The following is an 18300-nucleotide window of genomic DNA, read 5'->3' on the forward strand; positions in this document are numbered from 1 at the left end:
CCTCAACCGCCAAGCCTTGGCTAGATTCTGATTTGCTTACAGAGAATAACATTCCCTTTAACGTTTATTGGAGTTTATAACAAGAAATTCACTTCATTTTTTGTTTAATTGGTATCTATCTTTTAAGACAAATATTCCTTAAGCTCATAAGGAAAAGAAGACAAACCACCTTTGTCTAAAAGCACCATCTTTAATATCCACAGTGCCTACCACGTACCTGGCACCAAGCATATGCTCAATAAATCTGTTGAGTAAATGAAATTATGATTATATTCTCGATGTTAGCAGGCTTAATTCAGTTTAAATTTGGGGGCAAAAAAAGAGAATACATTAATGAACGTGTTCTCCATTTTTTAAAAAGATTTATTTACTTATTTGAAAGGCAGATTGAGACAGGGAGAGAAAGAGACAAAGACAGAACTTCTGTTCTTCCATCCACTGGTTCACTCCCCAAATGGCTGCAACAGCTGGGCCAAGCTGAAGCCAGGAGCCAGGAGACGTGGGTCTCCCACGTGGGTGGCAGGAACTCCAAGTACTTGAGCCATCAACTGCTGGTTCCCAGGTGCATTGGCAGGGAACGGGATCAGAAGCGGAGCAGCAGCCGAGACTTGAACTGGAACTTGGGAGACGGCAGACAGGTGTCCCAAGTGGTGGCCAATCCCACCGCAGCACAACGCCAGCCCTTTCATTTTCTAAATTAGACTTTCACCTTTGGCTGTTCTGCATGGTCATTCACTGCACAAGTATTTACTGGTAGAGTGGATGTGGAATGTTTGTTGGATGCTGCTGCTTTGAAATAAATTATAAAAAAGAGAAGACAAAAGCCACAAGGCTTAATAAATACTTTAAAAAAAAAAATGAACCAGGAGAGAGCTTGCTTCACTCCACAGATGTCTGCTGTCTGCCATCTTACAGGGAGACGAAGCTGTTTCCCTGGGTGCTGCACCTGCCAGCGAGATCAGGCACCTCTCCCCTACCCCAGCAGCTCTGATGTGCAACACAAAAGCAAAAGCAAGAGGTGCTCAACACTGAGCGTCAGTCATTGAACGCAGGATGAAAAAGTCAGTGCAGGGACACTGGTGAGAAACATGCGTCCCTCCAAAGCACTGTGCCGGCTGGCCTGTGCTGGCTCCTGTCATAGGGTGTCTTCCTTCAGAACTTTCTTTGCAGTGGGAGGGCCATGCTCACACAGAGAATGTTTACCAGCCTTTCACACGTGCACCCTGCTGCGTCTCGCTCCGGCTTCCTCACCACATTCCTCTCCACACCAGGCATTTATCATCAACCCCACGTTTATTTTAACCCTCTCCCTCAGATTGCAGCGCACAGAAATCAAATCATCCGCACTGTGCTGAGATACTCCTCTCGGGAGCTGGAGAAATAATTTCACGTTAATTTAAACATACACCACAAACGTGATGCAAGGAGTTCCTATGGAAAACACAAATTGTTCCGGACAATAAAAAGTACCTTTATGAATAGAGAAGAACCAAAGAAAAACAGATATTCAGTAAGACTTTTCATTTTAAATAGGCCGGGGAGCAAAAAATCCTACAAATCTAAATGGTGTCTCTGTGGGTGTTTTTATTGTGATAAACAACACATAACATAGAATTGAGCATCATACATGTAGAGCTCTTTGTCATCTTAAGCTATTTTCTCATCGAGAGTTTATAAACAATATTTGGAAAAGGAATTACTTATTATAAAATGAATGAATGGTTTTGATCAATTTATTGTGAGATTATCAACAACTACTTTTAATGTTTGAATGTCAAGGATCCGAAGGCAGAAATACAGTTCACCATTAAATAGGTGGCACTAGATTTCCTTAAGTGGAAATCTTGGATTTCTCTTGAACTGCAATATTTTAAAAAAGATTTATCTGAGAGGCGGAGTTACAAAGAGATCTTCCATCCACTGGTTCACTACTCAAATGGCTGCAATGGCTGGAGCTGGACTGATCTGAAGCCAGGAGCCTGGAGTCTGGAGCCTGGAGCTTCTTCTGGGTCTCTCAAGCACTTGGGCCATCTTCTACTGCTTTCCCAGGCCATAGCAGAGAGCGGGATCAGAAGAGGGGCAGCTGGGACTCAAACCGGTGCCCATATGGGATGCCGGCACCATGGGCAGAAGCTTAACCTACTACTCCACAGCACCAGACTCTGCACCCCAATTTTTTAAAAAAATCATCCCTTTAAAAACTCATAGAACCAGTTAAATATTAACTGATTTTTTCACTTCCTCCACACCTTTCCTCCTATTTTCATGGAGTTTCTGCCCAGGGTCTGCAGGGTGGTGGCCCTCACTTGCTGCGTAGCGATCTTCCTCGGTCACTTTAGAAAGGAGTTCTTCAAAGTCACGCCGCTGCAGGGATGCCGCACACGCCCGGGGCAGGGAGTGGGGGGGGAGTGAGATGAAGATGTGATCACCCTGAAACGCTTAGAGAAGCCAGGAAGGCAGCTACTGGGATCGTGAGAAACCTGCTCCATCCCATCCACTCTTTGCTCTGAGCCAGTCCAAATAACCAGTGTTATTTTGGTTCTTAACTCCACATGGACTTTCCAGAATCCACTGAAAGCCCCAAAACAAGAGAAGACCTATAAAACAGTAGCGTTTTTTTTTTTTATAATGTCTGACTTCTGACATCCATTTCCTATAGAAAAATAGTACTTTGAGAATTGTTTTGTCTAATGATCATCTTCTGCATTATACTTTGCTTTCTATAGATATTTCATTTCTATAAATGAAATAATCAGAAATTCCAACTAAAGCAAAGTAAAAAATGAAACTAAAACAGAAATGCTAGGTTTCAGTTCTGACTTGAACACTTTGACCAGAGCTGTAAAACATCTCACCCTGGGAAAGGAAAAGCATCTACTAGCAGGCAGAAGACTCCCGTCTGTCCTTAGGAGCGCAGGAACCCGGAAAGCCACCATCTGTAGGCTGTCATACAAACTTACACACACACAGTCCTGCCGCACAGCTCCCTTGTCCTTACGTCAGAACTGTCATTGTCATGTGCTTACTTGGTACAACCAAACCACCCCATCTACTTCATATAATCATCTTCAAAAAAAAGCATAAACCTTTTTGGCTTTAGAGAGTTACATTTAAAAAGGAAAGCAAAATGTTCTTTTTTTTAAAAAAAGTCCTATTTGTGAATAAAATCTCCTTTGCGTCACTTCTTGCATTAAATTGGTCACTGCATTTGGCACCAGAATTCCTTATTCCCCTTGCACACTGTGCATTTTTTATCCCCGGGGCAGCTTCCACTTTGCCCAGACACTCAAGGACGCTGTGCCAGTTTACTCTTACTTCCTTCCTGTTCACTGAGTTTGAAGTGCGTGTAAGCGAGAATGCCACACAACGTACATAAAATGCCCAGACCCTGATTAATGGACAGCGGATCCTTAAATAAAACGCATCCCCCAAATAAAGTAATGCAGAACTTGAAGTGTCCAAACATGTTATAGCTGAGGTTTTGGCTAAGGATACAAAGGATTAACAAGCTCGATAATATGTTGGTACACACACGTGTATACCCAAGTGCCCACTCGCATGCACACACATCCGGGCTTCCCGTAGCTGGAAGAGCTGCAAGGACAGAGACTCCCCGACCGCTACCCCACCTACGGTACAACAGGAACGGCAGCCACAGAAACGCTGTCGGTCCTGGCTTCCCTGACAGCGGTCCAGCAATGACAAGAAACTGCCTCCACTCTTCCGGCTGGCCTCTCCAAAGGAGGCTAGGAGAGAAATTCAGCAGGAGGCCCGGAGGAGATACTTTGTAGACCCTCTGATGACTATGTTTTATAGCGCTACTTCCAGTAGCAGTCCCTCGGCACCTGCCATGAGACACGTAGGCTGCCCGGGAGCTGACTCAGTGCAACACTTCCAGAATGCTTAAGTTTGGGAGGAGAGGGAGAGTGGGGGAGGGGGTCACACGGAGCACCAACTGCACGCCAGGCACTGTGCTGGACTCTGACCTAACACCCCTGGACTGCGGCTGCGCACTGAGCTTCACTGCAGGCTCACGCGTCCCACGTGATCATGGTAAAGGCTTTTTATAAGAGCTCCCTTTTTTTTTTTTTTTAATGTTTCTTTATTTGAAAGGCAGAGTAACAGAGAGAGAGATAAGGGACACAGATGGATCTTCCATCTGCTGGTTTACTCTCCAAACAGCTGCAATGGCCGGGGCTGGACCAGGCCCAGGTTGGAGCCGGGACCGCCACCCTGGTCCCCCTCAGGGACTCAGGTGCTTGAGCAGTTACCTGCTCCCCAGAACATGCATTAGCAGGAAGCTGGGTCAGACAGGCAGACCTGAACCAGCCACTGGGCGGGAAACATCCAGCCTAGGCTCAGGGATTTTAAGTAATTTGGCCTCTGATTACACAGGCTTTCTTTTTTCCATTAATTATTTACTTTACATTGTTTACTTATTTACTTGAAAAGGCAGAGAGACAAAAGGGAAAAATCTCCCATATACCAGTTCACTCAACAGCTGGGGGCAGGGTCAGGCTAAAGCCAGGCGCCAACTCCATCCAGGTCTGCCATGTGGAATGGGCACTTGGATACAGGACGTGGGTGTCCCAAGTGGTGACTGAACCTGCTGAGTCACAATGCCTGTCCCCCAAGCTGTGTCTTAACTGCTGAGTCATCCGCCTGCCCCGCAGTGTCAAGTGGCAGAATTGGAGTCCAGATGGGTAGATGTATTTAATTACAAAGTCCATGGGCTAATCTAGCACACTGCCAGTAACTTGGTATTGGATAAAGGTTTCACTAATCATGTTCATTTAAAAAATAAACACGCGTGTGTGCACACAAGCCCACGTGCATATTTACAAATTCTCTTAGCCTCCCCCTTAAGAAGGATTCCTGGCTTGGGTTCCTGACTCCAGCTTCGTGCCAAAGTGAACCTTGGGAGGTACAGCGATGCCTCGGGTTACCGGATTCCTGCCACTCCCATGGAGACCGGCATTGGGTTCTTAGTTCCTGGGTCTGGCTCACCTGTCATTGTGGGGATTTGAGGAGTAAACCAGGGGATGGGAGCTCTCTCTCTGCTTCTCAAATTAAAAAATAATAATAATTCAATGATCTCAGCACATTTTAAATGTTCTTCCTATATAAACTCGTAGTTATTGTGCTCTGTGACATGAACTTATCTACTCCTAAATTAGCTCTAGAAAGAGCTACCACCCTGCACCTTCGCTTCCTCATCTACAAAATGGGGGACAACACAATACACACCTCACGGTCTGACTGCGAAGATTAAATTAATAAACGCAAGGCAGCGTGGCCGCGCGGTGCAGTGGGTTTGGTTGCTGCTGGGATGTCCACATCCCATATTGGATAAGAGCCGGTTCAATGAGGCCCGGATAGTCTGTTTCCGGCCCGGCTCCTCGCTGATTGATCTCACTACCTTAAGTCACAGCAGCACCATGCGGACTGTAACACCTGCAGCGGAGAACGCCACCCTGGAGCCTGGACACTCAATGCAGACCCGAGCGCCCGCCCTTCCACCCCCGCCATCTCATGGATGGCCACTCCGCTCGACGAGGGGCTGCAGCCAAGAGCCGGGTGAGCTCACTCTGTTTCCTCTCTTGCTCTCTGCAGACACCTGCTCAGCAAAACCTGCGGGCTCTCCTGGCAAGTCGACCCCGAATCCAGCCCCTTCTCTCTCCCCACGGCGGGGCCTCCGGATGCTCTCCCCTCTTCCTTTGTCCCTGTGAGCCCGCTGGTCCTGCTCCTTCAGCCCTGACTGGAGTGGTTTGCATAGTCTTTCCTGCTCCATCTTAAGTCCATGCAGTTTTTTCAGAATATCCATTTCCTATGAACTTTTTTTGAAGACTCCTTCATATGCATGGACTTCAAAAGTTTTTTGCACCAAAATAGGCTGAGTTTTTTAACTCCATTTTCTACCAACTTTTTGAAGGCCCCTCGTATGTACATTTACAACTGTTGCTTGCTGTGGTCTGCCTTCCTCACCAGAATTCAAGCCTGTGAGGACACGCATTTGTGTCCGTTTGGTTCACGCCTGTATCTCTGTGCCTGACATGTAGTGGATGCTCAGGATACAAGCATTCATTAAATCAGTAATGGCTGATAGTGGGGATTCAATAAACATTTGTTGAATGAATGAATGATGGTGTTAATCAGGGTGTGTTCTTGGATGCCTTGATCTGGCAGCACGATGCAGAGTTCCAGGATTAGTCTGTGTTCAATTGTGGACATTGGATTTCTCAGCTGTGTGGCCTTAAGTGAGTTACTTAACCTCTCTGTGCCTCCAGTCCCTCTTCTGTAAAATAAAATGACAGACTTTACCTCACAGAGCTGCTGTGAGAATTAAATGAGCTAATACAATACATACAAAATGTTTCTAACAGTACCTGGCCAAAAATAAGTATTTATTGTCATTTAAAAAAATCAATTTTATTTATTGATAGTTGGTAAATATGCTATTTATATATATTATATAGTGCCTTTACATATATTTATGTTTCTTATATATGTGAATATACTTTATTTATATTCACATATACTATATGGCCTGTTTCTCTGTATATAGTCACTTATGTAACAGACCAGTACACTCTGACAGAACTTTACGGAACTCCGACCCAGGGATATATCCACTCTTTGCATGTGCCCTAAGAGGGGGAGAGAGAGAAGTGAAGGGAAACAGAATGACAAGCAGAATTCTGGAGTGGGCGGCTGAATTCGACCTTCCGTGTATGACTTCATTTCTTGATTTGCAATAACACGGAGGAGAATGGGCACACCCAGAGCCCGGCACAAAGGCGGACTCCACTGTCGGAGGCAGTCTAGATGATTAACCGCACCTCGACTTTCTCCCTGCAGACACCTGACTGAAAATCCAAGGCTTCCAGCCCTTTATTCATTCAACAAATATTACTTAAGCCCACTACCTGCAAGGAACAGTGTCCTAAATTAGTTTTTATAAGGGAAAACGCTACCTACTCCTTAAGAAAATCCAAGAGTGTTCATGGTACAGAAAGAAAACCCATTTCCTTAGCTCATATTCATATTTTCTAAAATGTGAAAGACTCTAGTGTGGAAAGATCGAGTAAAAGACTAAAAATAACTCCTCCAACTCAATTGAGGCTGTGCAGTAGTTAGTGTGAAATTCGAATGAGGTAATAAGTGTGACAGTTTTGGGAACCATGGGAGATCATGCATTTCATTTTGAAAAGGATACGTGACTGGCGAAGTGTTCCCAATGATCCAATAAATTGACAAGTTCACCATGAAAGCTATTACTCCAGACAGCAGCACCATAACCTACAAAGAAACCGAAAAGATCACTAAAGCAAGGCACTGCGGTTATCACAGTCACCATACAGACACACATTTCATCAGGCATTTTTAAAACCCAGACATAGGCCGGCGCCGCGGCTCACTAGGCTAATCCTCTGCCTTGCGGCGCCGGCACACCGGGTTCTAGTCCCGGTCGGGGCACCGATCCTGTCCCGGTTGCCCCTCTTCAAGGCCAGCTCTCTGCTGTGGCCAGGGAGTGCAGTGGAGGATGGCCCAAGTGCTTGGGCCCTGCACCCCATGGGAGACCAGGAGAAGCACCTGGCTCCTGCCATCGGATCAGCGTGGTGCGCCGGCCGCAGCGCGCTACCGCGGCGGCCATTGGAGGGTGAACCAACGGCAAAAGGAAGACCTTTCTCTCTGTCTCTCTCTCACTGTCCACTCTGCCTGTCAAAAAAAAAAAAAAAAAAAAAAAAAAAAAAAAAAAAAACCCAGACATCAACCATTAAAAACAAGATTAGAAAAAGAAAGGATCAATTTGTGAGGCAGCAAGAAATTTGGGAGTAAAAGAACAGAATGGATAGTGTTTAGAAATTAATTTTGTCCACAAAAGTCAATAGAAAATTCTACAACAATATCCTGTCTCTGTATGTGAATTTCTAGATTCATTTTTCTTATCCACCTAAAGCAAAAATATTCTGCAATGATTTCTTTCATTTTTTAAGATTTATTTATTGGGGCTGGTGCTGTGGTGTAGCCGGTAAAGCCACTGTCTGCAGTGCCAGCATCCCATATGGGCGATACTTTGTGTCTGTCTCTCTTTCTCTGCCTCTGCCTCTCCCTCTTTGTAACTCTGCCTTTCAAAATAAAGAATAATAATAAATTTATTTTGAAAGGCAGAGTTACAAAGAGGGAGGGAAGGAGAGAAAGAGAGAGAGAGAGATAGAATCTCCCATCTGCTGGTTCACTCCCTAGACAGCTATATTGGCCAGGGTTGGCCCAGCCTGAAGCTAGGAGCCAGGAGCTTCATCCAGATGTGCTACATGGGTGGCAGGGGCCCAAACACTTGAGCCATCTTCCAAGGCTTTTTTCAGGTCACCAGCAGGGAGCTGGATCGAAGTAGAGCAGCTGGGACATGAACCAGTGCCCATATGGGATGCCAGTGTTGCAGGCAGCAGCTTTACCCTCTATGCCACGACACCAGTCCCACTAATTTCTTATCAAAAAAATGCAATACATTGACCAGCGCCGTGGCTCAGTAGGCTAATCCTCCGCCTGCGGCGCCGGCACACCGGGTTCTAGTCCTGGTCGGGGCGCCAGATTCTGTCCCGGTTGCCCCTCTTCCAGCCCAGCTCTCTGCTATGGCCCGGGAGTGCAGTGGAGGATGGCCCAAGTACTTGGGCCCTGAACCCCATGGGAGACCAGGATAAGCACCTGGCTCCTGCCTTCAGATCAGCGCGGTGCGCCGGCCACAGTGGCCATTGGAGGGTGAACCAACGGCAAAGGAAGACCTTTCTCTCTGTCTCTCTCACTGTCCACTCTGCCTATCAAAAAAAAAAAAAAAAAAAAAAAAGAATGCAATACATAGGGCCAGCACCGTGGCTCAATAGGCTAATCCTCCGCCTGTGGCGCCGGCACCCCAGGTTCTAGTCCCGGTTGGGGCACCGGATTCTGTCCTGGTTGCTCCTCTTCCAGTCCAGTTTTCTGGATTCTGTCCTGGTTGCTCCTCTTCCAGTCCAGCTCTGTGCTGTGGCCCAGGAGTGCAGTGGAGGATGGCCCAAGTGCTTGGGCCGTGCACCTGCATGGGAGACCAGGAGGAAGCACCTGGCTCCTGGCTTCAGATCGGTGCAGTGCGCCGGCCATAGTGGCCATCTGGGGGTGAACCAATGGAAAAAGGAAGACCTTTCTCTCTGTTTCTCTCTCTGTCTAACTCTGCCTGTCAAAAAAAAAAAAAAAAGAAAAATGCAATACATAGACATTATGGAAAAAACAGAAAATAAAGATAAGCAAAAGTGTCTAAGGACTTATTTTTATTATTATTAAGCCGTTGTTTACTCCTCAATGCCCACAGTGGCTGGGGCTGGGCCAAGAACAAGGCTGAGAGTTGGGAACGCAATCCGTGTGTCCCATGTGGGTGGCAGGAACCCAATTACTCGGGCTATCACTGCTGCCCCTCAGGTTGCACATTAGTAGGAAGCTGGGGACAGGTGCGAGGGCTGGGTATTGAACCTATGTACTCTGATGTGGTGCGCAGGTGTCTTAAGTGCTAAACATCTTCCCAGGAATTCCTAAAATCTCAGCTACCCCCATTTGCTAACCTCTTGGGATATAGCCCTCTAGATTTTTCTCTATTGAATTGCTCGTTTTTATTCTTATTTAAATTAAATAAGCATTCATTAGATGTCTACAAAACTGGGCCAAGCATTGTGAGAAACAAAATATGTACAAAGTTCCTGCCCTCAAAGACTTTAGAGACCACTTGAGGCTCTAATAGAAATTCTAATAATCAAGGCATCCACTTGCCTAACACTATATTAGTCTCAGTGTTTTACCTGTATTAATCCCGTTTAACCCTCACACACACCCATGAATTAGGTGTAAAAACGTTGGCCGGCGCTGTGGCTTAACAGGCTAATCCTCTGCCTTGTGGCGCCGGCACACCGGGTTCTAGTCCCGGTTGGGGCACCGGATTCTATCCTGGTTGCCCCTCTTCCAGGCCAGCTCTCTGCTATGGCCCGGGAAGGCAGTGGAGGATGGCCCAAGTCCTTGGGCCCTGCACTCGCATGGGAGACCAGGAGAAGCACCTGGCTCCTGGCTTCAGATCAGCACGATAAGCCGGCTGCTGCGGCCATTGGAGGGTGAACCAACGGCAAAAAGGAAGACCTTGCTCTCTCTCTCTCTCACTATCCACTCTGCCTGTCAAAAAAAAAAAAGAAAAAGAAAAACGTTACTGCTTTTTACAGAAAGGTGACCTCATTTGCCTGAGTAAAACCCCACAGCCTCTAAGTGGCAGCGCTGAGACTCAGCCCCAGGCTGTCTGCTGGTGGAGTCTTGCTCTTCCCCCACTCTGCTAAGCTGCTCCAAGGCACCTGAAAATGAGAGTGCAACGCGAGATTTTCAGCTGGAAAAACGAGACTTGAGTTGTACCTCAGAAACAGGCAAACAGATGATAGCTTTGATATGAGTGACCACACAGAAGAGATCATTTTAGCACAACTAGATTCAAGAAAGGAGGTAGGGGACAGCACAGGTCAAGGGTGGAGGCACAGAAGCACAGGTGCATTCATGGGTCACTGAACAAACCAATACGTGGAGGTCAGGGGTCAACGGGCTGCACCACTGTGCGCACACACACACACACACACACCAGTGTGCTCACACAGATCCCATGTTATTTAAAGCCAACGCCTGCCGTGCCGGCATCCCATACGGGTGCCAGTTTGAGTCCCAGCTGCTCCACTTCCGATCCAGCTCTCTGCCATGGCCTGGGAAAGCACCAGAAGATGGCCCAAGTCCTTGGGCCCCTGCATCCACATGGGAGACCCAGAAGAAGCTCCTGGTTCCTGGCTTCGATCGATGCAGCTCTGACCACTGCAGCCATTTGGGGAGTGAACCAGCAGATGGAAGACCTCTCTCTTTCTACCTTTTTGTAACTCTGCCTTTCAAATAAATAAATAAATCTTTAAATAAAACACTGGGAAATAATTTTCTATCTTTGAAATGAATTTAGACAAAGTGTTTGTTATGGTTTAAACCAAATTTATGTTCCCAAAGAAAACATGTCATTTTTGAAGACATTTTCTATTCCATGTTGGTTTTACCAGTTTGCTTGTTTAAAGATTGATTGATTGACTGATTTGAAAGGCAGAGTGACAGAGACACAGACAGTGAGAGATCTTCCATCTGCTGGTTAACTCCTCAGTGGTTGCAATGACCAGGGCTGGGCCAGGCTGAAGTCGGAGCCAGGGGTTTCTTCTGAGTCTCCCATGTGGGTGCAGGGACCCAAGTACTTGACTTATCTTTCACTGCTATTCCAGGCACATTAGCAGGGAGCTGGATCAGAAGTGGAGCAGCTGGGACTTGACCTGGTGCCCGTAAGGGATGCTGGCATCGTAGGCAGCAGCTTAACCCGTTACACCACAGTGCTAGGCCCTGGTTTTACGAGTTTTTAAGTCAGCGTAGTCTTAAGAGGACTGCAGGAGTTGGACCTGCTTCATATTTGGGTAAACACGGTAATTCCACGTTTTATTCGTAACAGTGAAGGTCACAAAATATTCAGCGAGTGTTTAATTAGTACATAGGTGTATATGTGTGTGCGTATGTGTCTGTGTTTGTATGGGTATACCTGTTTATAGCATGAAAAAAGATGGAAGAAGGAGCGTGAGAGCGTTAACAGGACTTGCTGCAGGGGCAGGGTGGGGTAACAGGGCGGTCAAGGGTGTGAGAGCAGGAGGGCTGGGGAAGGGAATCCAGGGTAAGAGCAGCGCACAGGCTGTGATTCCACGGCAAAAGCCACACACACGTCCCTGCGTGCAGAAAAACAGGCCCATGAAACGGTCATCAGCAACATGGGATAGGTAATGACCTTGCCGTGGGAGTTTCCAAGGGGCCTTCATTTTCTATGTTTATGTAGGTTCAAAATCTATACAATGAGCGTGTACTATCTATATTACAAGAACACAATACAAACATAAAGTGTCTAAGTTATGTGTGGGCCCTAGCTTGGCACGGCGAGGATAGTCAGCCGGCACTGGAAGATCTGCGGTGGCTTTGCCACTGCCTAGTTGTTCCACCTGGGCAAATCCCTTCGATTTCTGTGCCTCTCTGAAGATCAGACGTGAGCGTGGGTCTGAGATGGGGCGACGAAAACCAGAAACGGCACGAACGATGGAGGAACCAGTAACGCAGAGCTTCTTAGGGACCAAAGCACACAGAACTTACCAAAGCAGAAACTGACCACGGGCCAAATATTCCCCCTTCTCCCAACACTGGCTCAAAGCAGGGCACGGCCACCAGCAACATGGCCGAGGACATCGGAGCCTGGTAGTAGAGCAGCTGCATTGAGTTGACTTGTAATTCATGCTGCTTGGCTCCGACCCACTGAAAAGTACAAGATAAAACCAGTCAGGCACGAAAGAAACACTAGCTCCTGAGCAAAGATGCCATTCCCGCCACAAACACGGAGATACGGGGTGCAGGCTGGGGGAAGAGGGGATGCCTAAGTATTCTCCAAAATGTCCAAGGTCAACCAGCCAGATGCATGCCTTGCAAGCACGGGGCATGACGGGAGCTCTTGAAATTCCATCTTTGCTCATCTGTTTCCCTCTTCATTCCTTAGAGGGGGACAAAAAAAATTCTCTCTTGCCTCCTGAGCCCTCCAAACTGGGGAAAGTAAATGCCTCCAAGGACCCACAAGCATCAGCGATGTTGGGAAAACCAGGCAGGAATGGGGATCTAGGGGATAGGTCGCAAGACAGATGCAGTGCTAGCCTTCAATTCGTTCTAAAAGCAAGACCGGGGGTGGGGCAAGCTAGTGATGGATGACTGACAGACAGAAACCCTGGTTTTACTGCAGGGTGGCTGCCAATGTGTGTGGCTTGAAAGGTGTGTGGTCTTTCCAGGATCTTTAGAGAGCCCAATGGATGCAAGAAGAAACTCTCCTCTCTTCTCTCTGTGGATGTCTTTATTTATTTATTTATTTATTTGTGGGTGGCACTCTCTGTGCCCCACCAACATACCCTGATACACTGGAGAGCCACAGACTCTGAAAGACTGTATCCTGCAGACCTCCAGATACACTGGTGCAGGCCTGGAAGCAGGCTGGGAAGCGTGCTGACAGGTCTGTGTGAGCCGACCTAGCGCAGAACAGCACTGCCAGCTTCTCCTGCGGCCCCCTTGACCTGCGGGCCGAGTATCCTGGGACACACACTCCATGCCTGTGGACTTTAACCCAGCCAAGACCAGCGCAGCAGGCCCCTGGAACCACACTCCTGCCCATCTGGCCCAAGAGTCTTCTGTGACTAGGAAGGACAAAGAACTGATTCTTCCGCTGCCTGCTCCTGGGACACAGCAGGGAGTGGACTCGGATGCAGGTCAGCTCGCCCGCCTCCCCTTCCTCAGCCTGTGCAGGCGGCGGGGGCCTCCACCTGTCCCTGCGGGACAGCCTGGCCTTGGTCTGCCTCCCCCAAATGCTCTCCTAAAGGCACCATCGCCTCCAACGGCCACATCCACAGAACATTCCTGGCTCTCTCTTGCTGTGTGTTTTTGCACAGCCTGCAAATTTCTCTTGCAAGAACCTGCCTTCTTCTTCTTTTTAAGATTTATTTATTTATTTGAATTTGTACTCTTCCCTCGTATGTCATTTTTTTTCTAAAAAAATTTTTCTTTATTTTTAGGAAGAGACACACACAGAGAGCACGATCACCCATTGGCCGGTTCCCTCCCCAAATGGCCGTTATGGTTACAGCTGGGTCAGGGTGAAGCCAGGAGCCTGGAACTCTGGGTCTCCCACGTGGAGGCAGGGGCTCAAGCACTTGGGCCATCTTCCACTGCTTTCCCAGGCACAGGAGCAGGAAGCCGGATCAGAAATGGGGTAGCCAGGCTATGGATGCCGGTGTCTTCACCACTGGCCTGGGCGCTGGCCCCTTGCGTGCTATTTGTGAGTGGCCGCCTGGCCTTCCTTCTTCACCTCTCCATCTCTGAGTGCCCTCACTGCGTAGCTTCCCGGCCCTCCTCCCTGAGAGAGCCTGCCGGGACATGTGTAAACTCAACACTTGCCCTCTTCCCACAGATGGGCTCAGTAGGTAAGGACAGGCCCCGGCCCAGGGGTAGGGCTCCTTTCTTTCCGAAGCTCAGGAGTCAGGGCCTCCTCTAATTCTTCTCCCCCAAACATCTCCACAGTGCCCCACCTCCCCAAGTCCACACCTGCGGCCTGGCCCAGGCCCCCTGTCCGTCCCCTGAGGCGTGGAGAGGCTCCTAACTGCTCTGTTGCCCTGCCGCCCCGCTCTCACTCACACTTCATGGCTACCAGGGTTCTTTTTCTTAAATACAGGCAATGAGCAGGTCCCTCTCCTATCTAAACTCCTTCCCAGTGCCTGCAGAATGCAGACACCGTTCCCTGGAGTGGGTGTTGGGGCTCAGTGGTTAAGCTGCCACCTGGGACTTCAGCATGCCATATCCAAGTACCCAGGTTCAAGTCCCACTTCTGCTTCTTACCCAGCTCCCTGCTAATGCACCCTGGAAAGCAGCAGGTGATGGCTCAAGTACTCGGGCCCCTGCCGCCCACACGTGGGAGACTCAGATGAGGTAGCCTACTGTGCCTTACCATGTCTACACTCGCTTCTACAGTGCTGTATTACAGCTCCTTTTGGTCTTCGTATTCCCAAGACTGAGAATAGAGCAAAAGAGCTGTTTCATGAATGAAAAAGCCAACCGTCTCCCTACATCTAAAGCTAACAGCTCTTTTAACTGCTTTTAATATCCCCACCACTCTAAGAAGAAAGATCTTAGAAACCACATTCAGATACCATGGGCAGATAGCCCACAACCATTCCTCTGTCCTTCTCACTTCAAAATACGGACCTGGGGGACGCAAATCCTCTGCAACAATTTCGAGACCTGTGTGAACAAGGCGGCGCTTATGGTGCAGCAGGGTAAGCTGCCACATGCAAAGACGGCTTCCCATAGGGGAGCTCCAGTTCGAGTCCCTGCTGTTCTGCTTTTAACCCAGCTCCCTGCTAACGTGCCTGGGAAAGAAGCAGAAGACAGCCCAAGTGCTTGGGCCCCTGCACCCACATGGGAGACAGAGATGGAGTTCCCTGGCTGTTGTGGCCATTTGGGGAGTGAATCAGAGGATGGAAGATTCTTTCTCTCTGTGTCACTCTACCTTTCAAATAAATAAAATAAATCTTGCTAAAAAAAATTCATATTGACATGGACAGTGAGTACTCAGAATTCAAATTACATGTAAGGACTATAAGAAACTCTAATATCAAAAAGTTAAATTTCCTGCTATATTTAATAAGTGTTTAACCCACACTAGGAAAAAAAAAGGTGTATTTAATAACAACAAATATTTACTTACTGTATCGAGCAACAAAATTTAAACTCAGAGTTTTAATTTAAAATTTAAATTTAATTTAAAATTAAAGTGCCCCCTCATACAGTTTCTTTTAAAGCACGAAGCAGAGCTTCCTCTGATCATTCTCTGTAGTAAGACACAATATCACGGAGCCGAGGAACAATGGGGCGTGGGTGCTCCATCCTGCCAAGCCGCTGCTCCCTGGCTTACCTTGCTTCTCTGCCACTGACTCATCTATCCCTCTGCAGTGTGTTTTCACCACAGCGCTTCTGAAGTGATCACCAGCAGAAAGGAGAGGCCAGGGCAGCACTACTAACTCCTGACATTCCTAACAAACCCGCCATGCTCTAAAGCGCAGGAAGCTTGTGAGAAAAGCAAAACTGGCTGTGTGTACATTTTGGCTCCAGTTTCCCCCAGGCAGGCACACCCGGAATCTCCAGACCAAGGTTTTCAGTATAGAGAGAATACTGTTACTGTTTCACTGTGCACTAAACCAACCTATTGCACCCCCCAACACACACATACACTGTCTAAGAAACAAAAAGCATACTTGTTGCAATTTGATGGGAATGAAGTAAACCCACGAATAAGTTTTTAAGGAATGCCTGCTACAGACAAGGCACTGTGCTAGGTCAAGAAGTGAAATATCCATGGCTCTGAAATACGCTACTGATACAAATTACTGTGGCCAATAGACAAGTTGTAACAGCAACGCAGTTTGTCAGGCAAAGAAATATCCAATTCTGATTTTTCTTTTTCCGTTCAACTTTCTGGAAGTGTACTTACTCCTTCACAGCAATGTGATCATGAAAGAGTAAATGATACATATACCCAATGAACGTAGGAAATAGAAACTCATACTACTCATTTTTAAAGATTTCCCAGAAAAATAGCACGGTTTCACCCCAAACTCAGACTGTTAAGCGCGGGTAGCATACACTTACAAACAGGTAGGGGTTTGGTGAGCATCACACACCCAAGTTTCTCTCTTTTCTTCTCTTCACCTTGAGCCAGACAATTTATGCAATTATGCTTTCTTTCCAACAGTCTATTGTCTCTATACTGTATTTTCTAAACCTTGGGATACAGCTTCAAAATTTACGAAATCTGCTAAAAAGGCACATAAAGAAAAGAAAAATTACCAACCACTTGATAAAGAGATGTAACTAAAACACCAAGAGCAGCAAACACCATTCCAAGGAAATTAAACTTCACATCGTAATAAGAATTTAGGATTACACCTAGAGTTATAGGAATCTGTAAAGAAAAAGAGGTAAATGTTGTTCAGAGTCAACACCAAAGCCACGAATGAAGCAATCCTTTCACGGTTTCTTACAAGGCTAATCACACAACACATAACTGGGAAACAGTGAATGAACCTGTACACATGTCTTCTTTTCTTCATTTGGGAAAACTGATCGCCTGCTTCCTAAATGTGAAATATGATCATGCTATATTGATGTTCACAATTTAATTCTATTTTTAACTTGGGGTAAAATAATGAGACTATGCATTGCACTTCTGAAGAAAAATGCCACGTGCAGGCACACAGGAGTGTCTGAACACTGCGGGAGTATAAACGTGTAACAACACAAGCATTGAGGCTTAAATGCGAGAAGCCACTAGGTGTGGAGATTATTTCACTGCATCTACTTTTATGTACAGATACAGGGGCTTCTGCAGCATGCGGCTGCAGACACATTTTGAGACATTTAATTTATACTAAATTTTTCCACTTTCATCATATATTGTTTGCTTCTCCTGGGGACGAGGGCGGCTTTTCAGTCTGAACTTCTGCGGGAATTCTGATACAGGCTTGTTAGCCATCGCAACATTTAAAGCTTTCCATCCAATGGCAATCGCTAAAACTCCCCCACGTACACCGTTCTGGGCAAAGAGCCCAGCAGAGGGCCAAGATGGCTCTGCCCCCTCCCCAGGTAAGCCCGAAGCGCACAGGCTCACAGAGTGCGGGCCGTGTGTGCGTTTCAAGAGCTCGGGAGAGCGGCCCAAGGCTGAACGGCGCGTTCAAATCTCCCGGGGCGGAAGGCTGTCCTCGGGAAGCGGCGCGACTCACCAGCGTGAGCTGGATCCTGGTGGAGAAGCGCTTCTGGTACCAGAGGGTCTGGATGGCTATGATGACCGGCGTGGTCATGGCCTTGGCCAGCTGATAGGTGCCGATGGTGTTGGTCTGCAGCGAGAGGTTGGTGAAGACCACAAAGCCGCAGAAGCTGAGGGCCAGGAGGAGGAGCTTGGAGGGCGGCAGACTTTTGGGGGCGAAGATGTCCAGCTTCTGGCAGATGTACAAGCCCAGCCAGGTGACCACGAAGTGCACCAGGGTCAGGCTCATGTTCGGGAAGCCGTGGTGCACGTAGATCCATTTGTTGAGGAACACGATGCAGATGGACACCAGCAGGTTGAACAGAAGCCCGGCGGCGATTCGCCCATGGTCCCGCACTCTGTCCGCCAGCGATGCCATGATCCCCGCCGGCGGAGGAGCGGCGACCCCCGCGAACCCGGAGCTGTCCAGCCTCCGAGACGGGGCGCCGGCCTGCCTCCGGCTGCCCTTCCCCTCCACCGCCGCTGCCTCACAGTGCGACCGGGGAGAGGCATGCACCGCTCGGATCTCCAGCGAGCACCAGCCTCGGCGGCAAACTCATGCTCCGCCACCGCCCTCAGACCCGCCGAGGACGCGGCAGCACGTCCCGCGCCCCGCCCCTTTCCGCGCGTGACCACGTGACTCGGGGCGCTCGCGCTTCCGCCCCGGAGCCGAGGACTGGGCGGGCCCTACCCCTGCGCAGGCGCGTAGGGCTCTGGGCGCGGGGCGGCGCGTCCTCAGCTCCTACCGTGTTGGTCCTTTACCCGTTGGTTGCCTAACGCAGGCTGAGTGCGCCAGGCTTGGGCCCCTTCCTTTTTGATGATTTCCCGTGTGTCAGTTGACCCGATTTGCC

The 18300-nt window shown here is 48.2% G+C and overlaps 1 protein-coding gene across 1 annotated transcript; it reads right to left on the bottom strand.

Moving 5' to 3' along the window:
- Window positions 1-249: 249 nt before the first annotated feature.
- Window positions 250-18039, bottom strand: SLC35E3 (solute carrier family 35 member E3). Its single transcript, XM_062203268.1, has 5 exons — window positions 17427-18039; window positions 16499-16609; window positions 12214-12372; window positions 7217-7299; window positions 250-3473 (listed from the first exon to the last, which is right to left on the bottom strand). The coding sequence occupies exons 1-5, from the start codon at window positions 17826-17828 to the stop codon at window positions 3287-3289; spliced, it is 942 nt and encodes a 313-aa protein (XP_062059252.1). The 5' UTR covers window positions 17829-18039; the 3' UTR covers window positions 250-3286.
- Window positions 18040-18300: the final 261 nt, after the last annotated feature.

This window comes from Lepus europaeus, chromosome 10, assembly GCF_033115175.1.
Source record: "Lepus europaeus isolate LE1 chromosome 10, mLepTim1.pri, whole genome shotgun sequence".
NCBI lineage: Eukaryota > Metazoa > Chordata > Mammalia > Lagomorpha > Leporidae > Lepus > Lepus europaeus.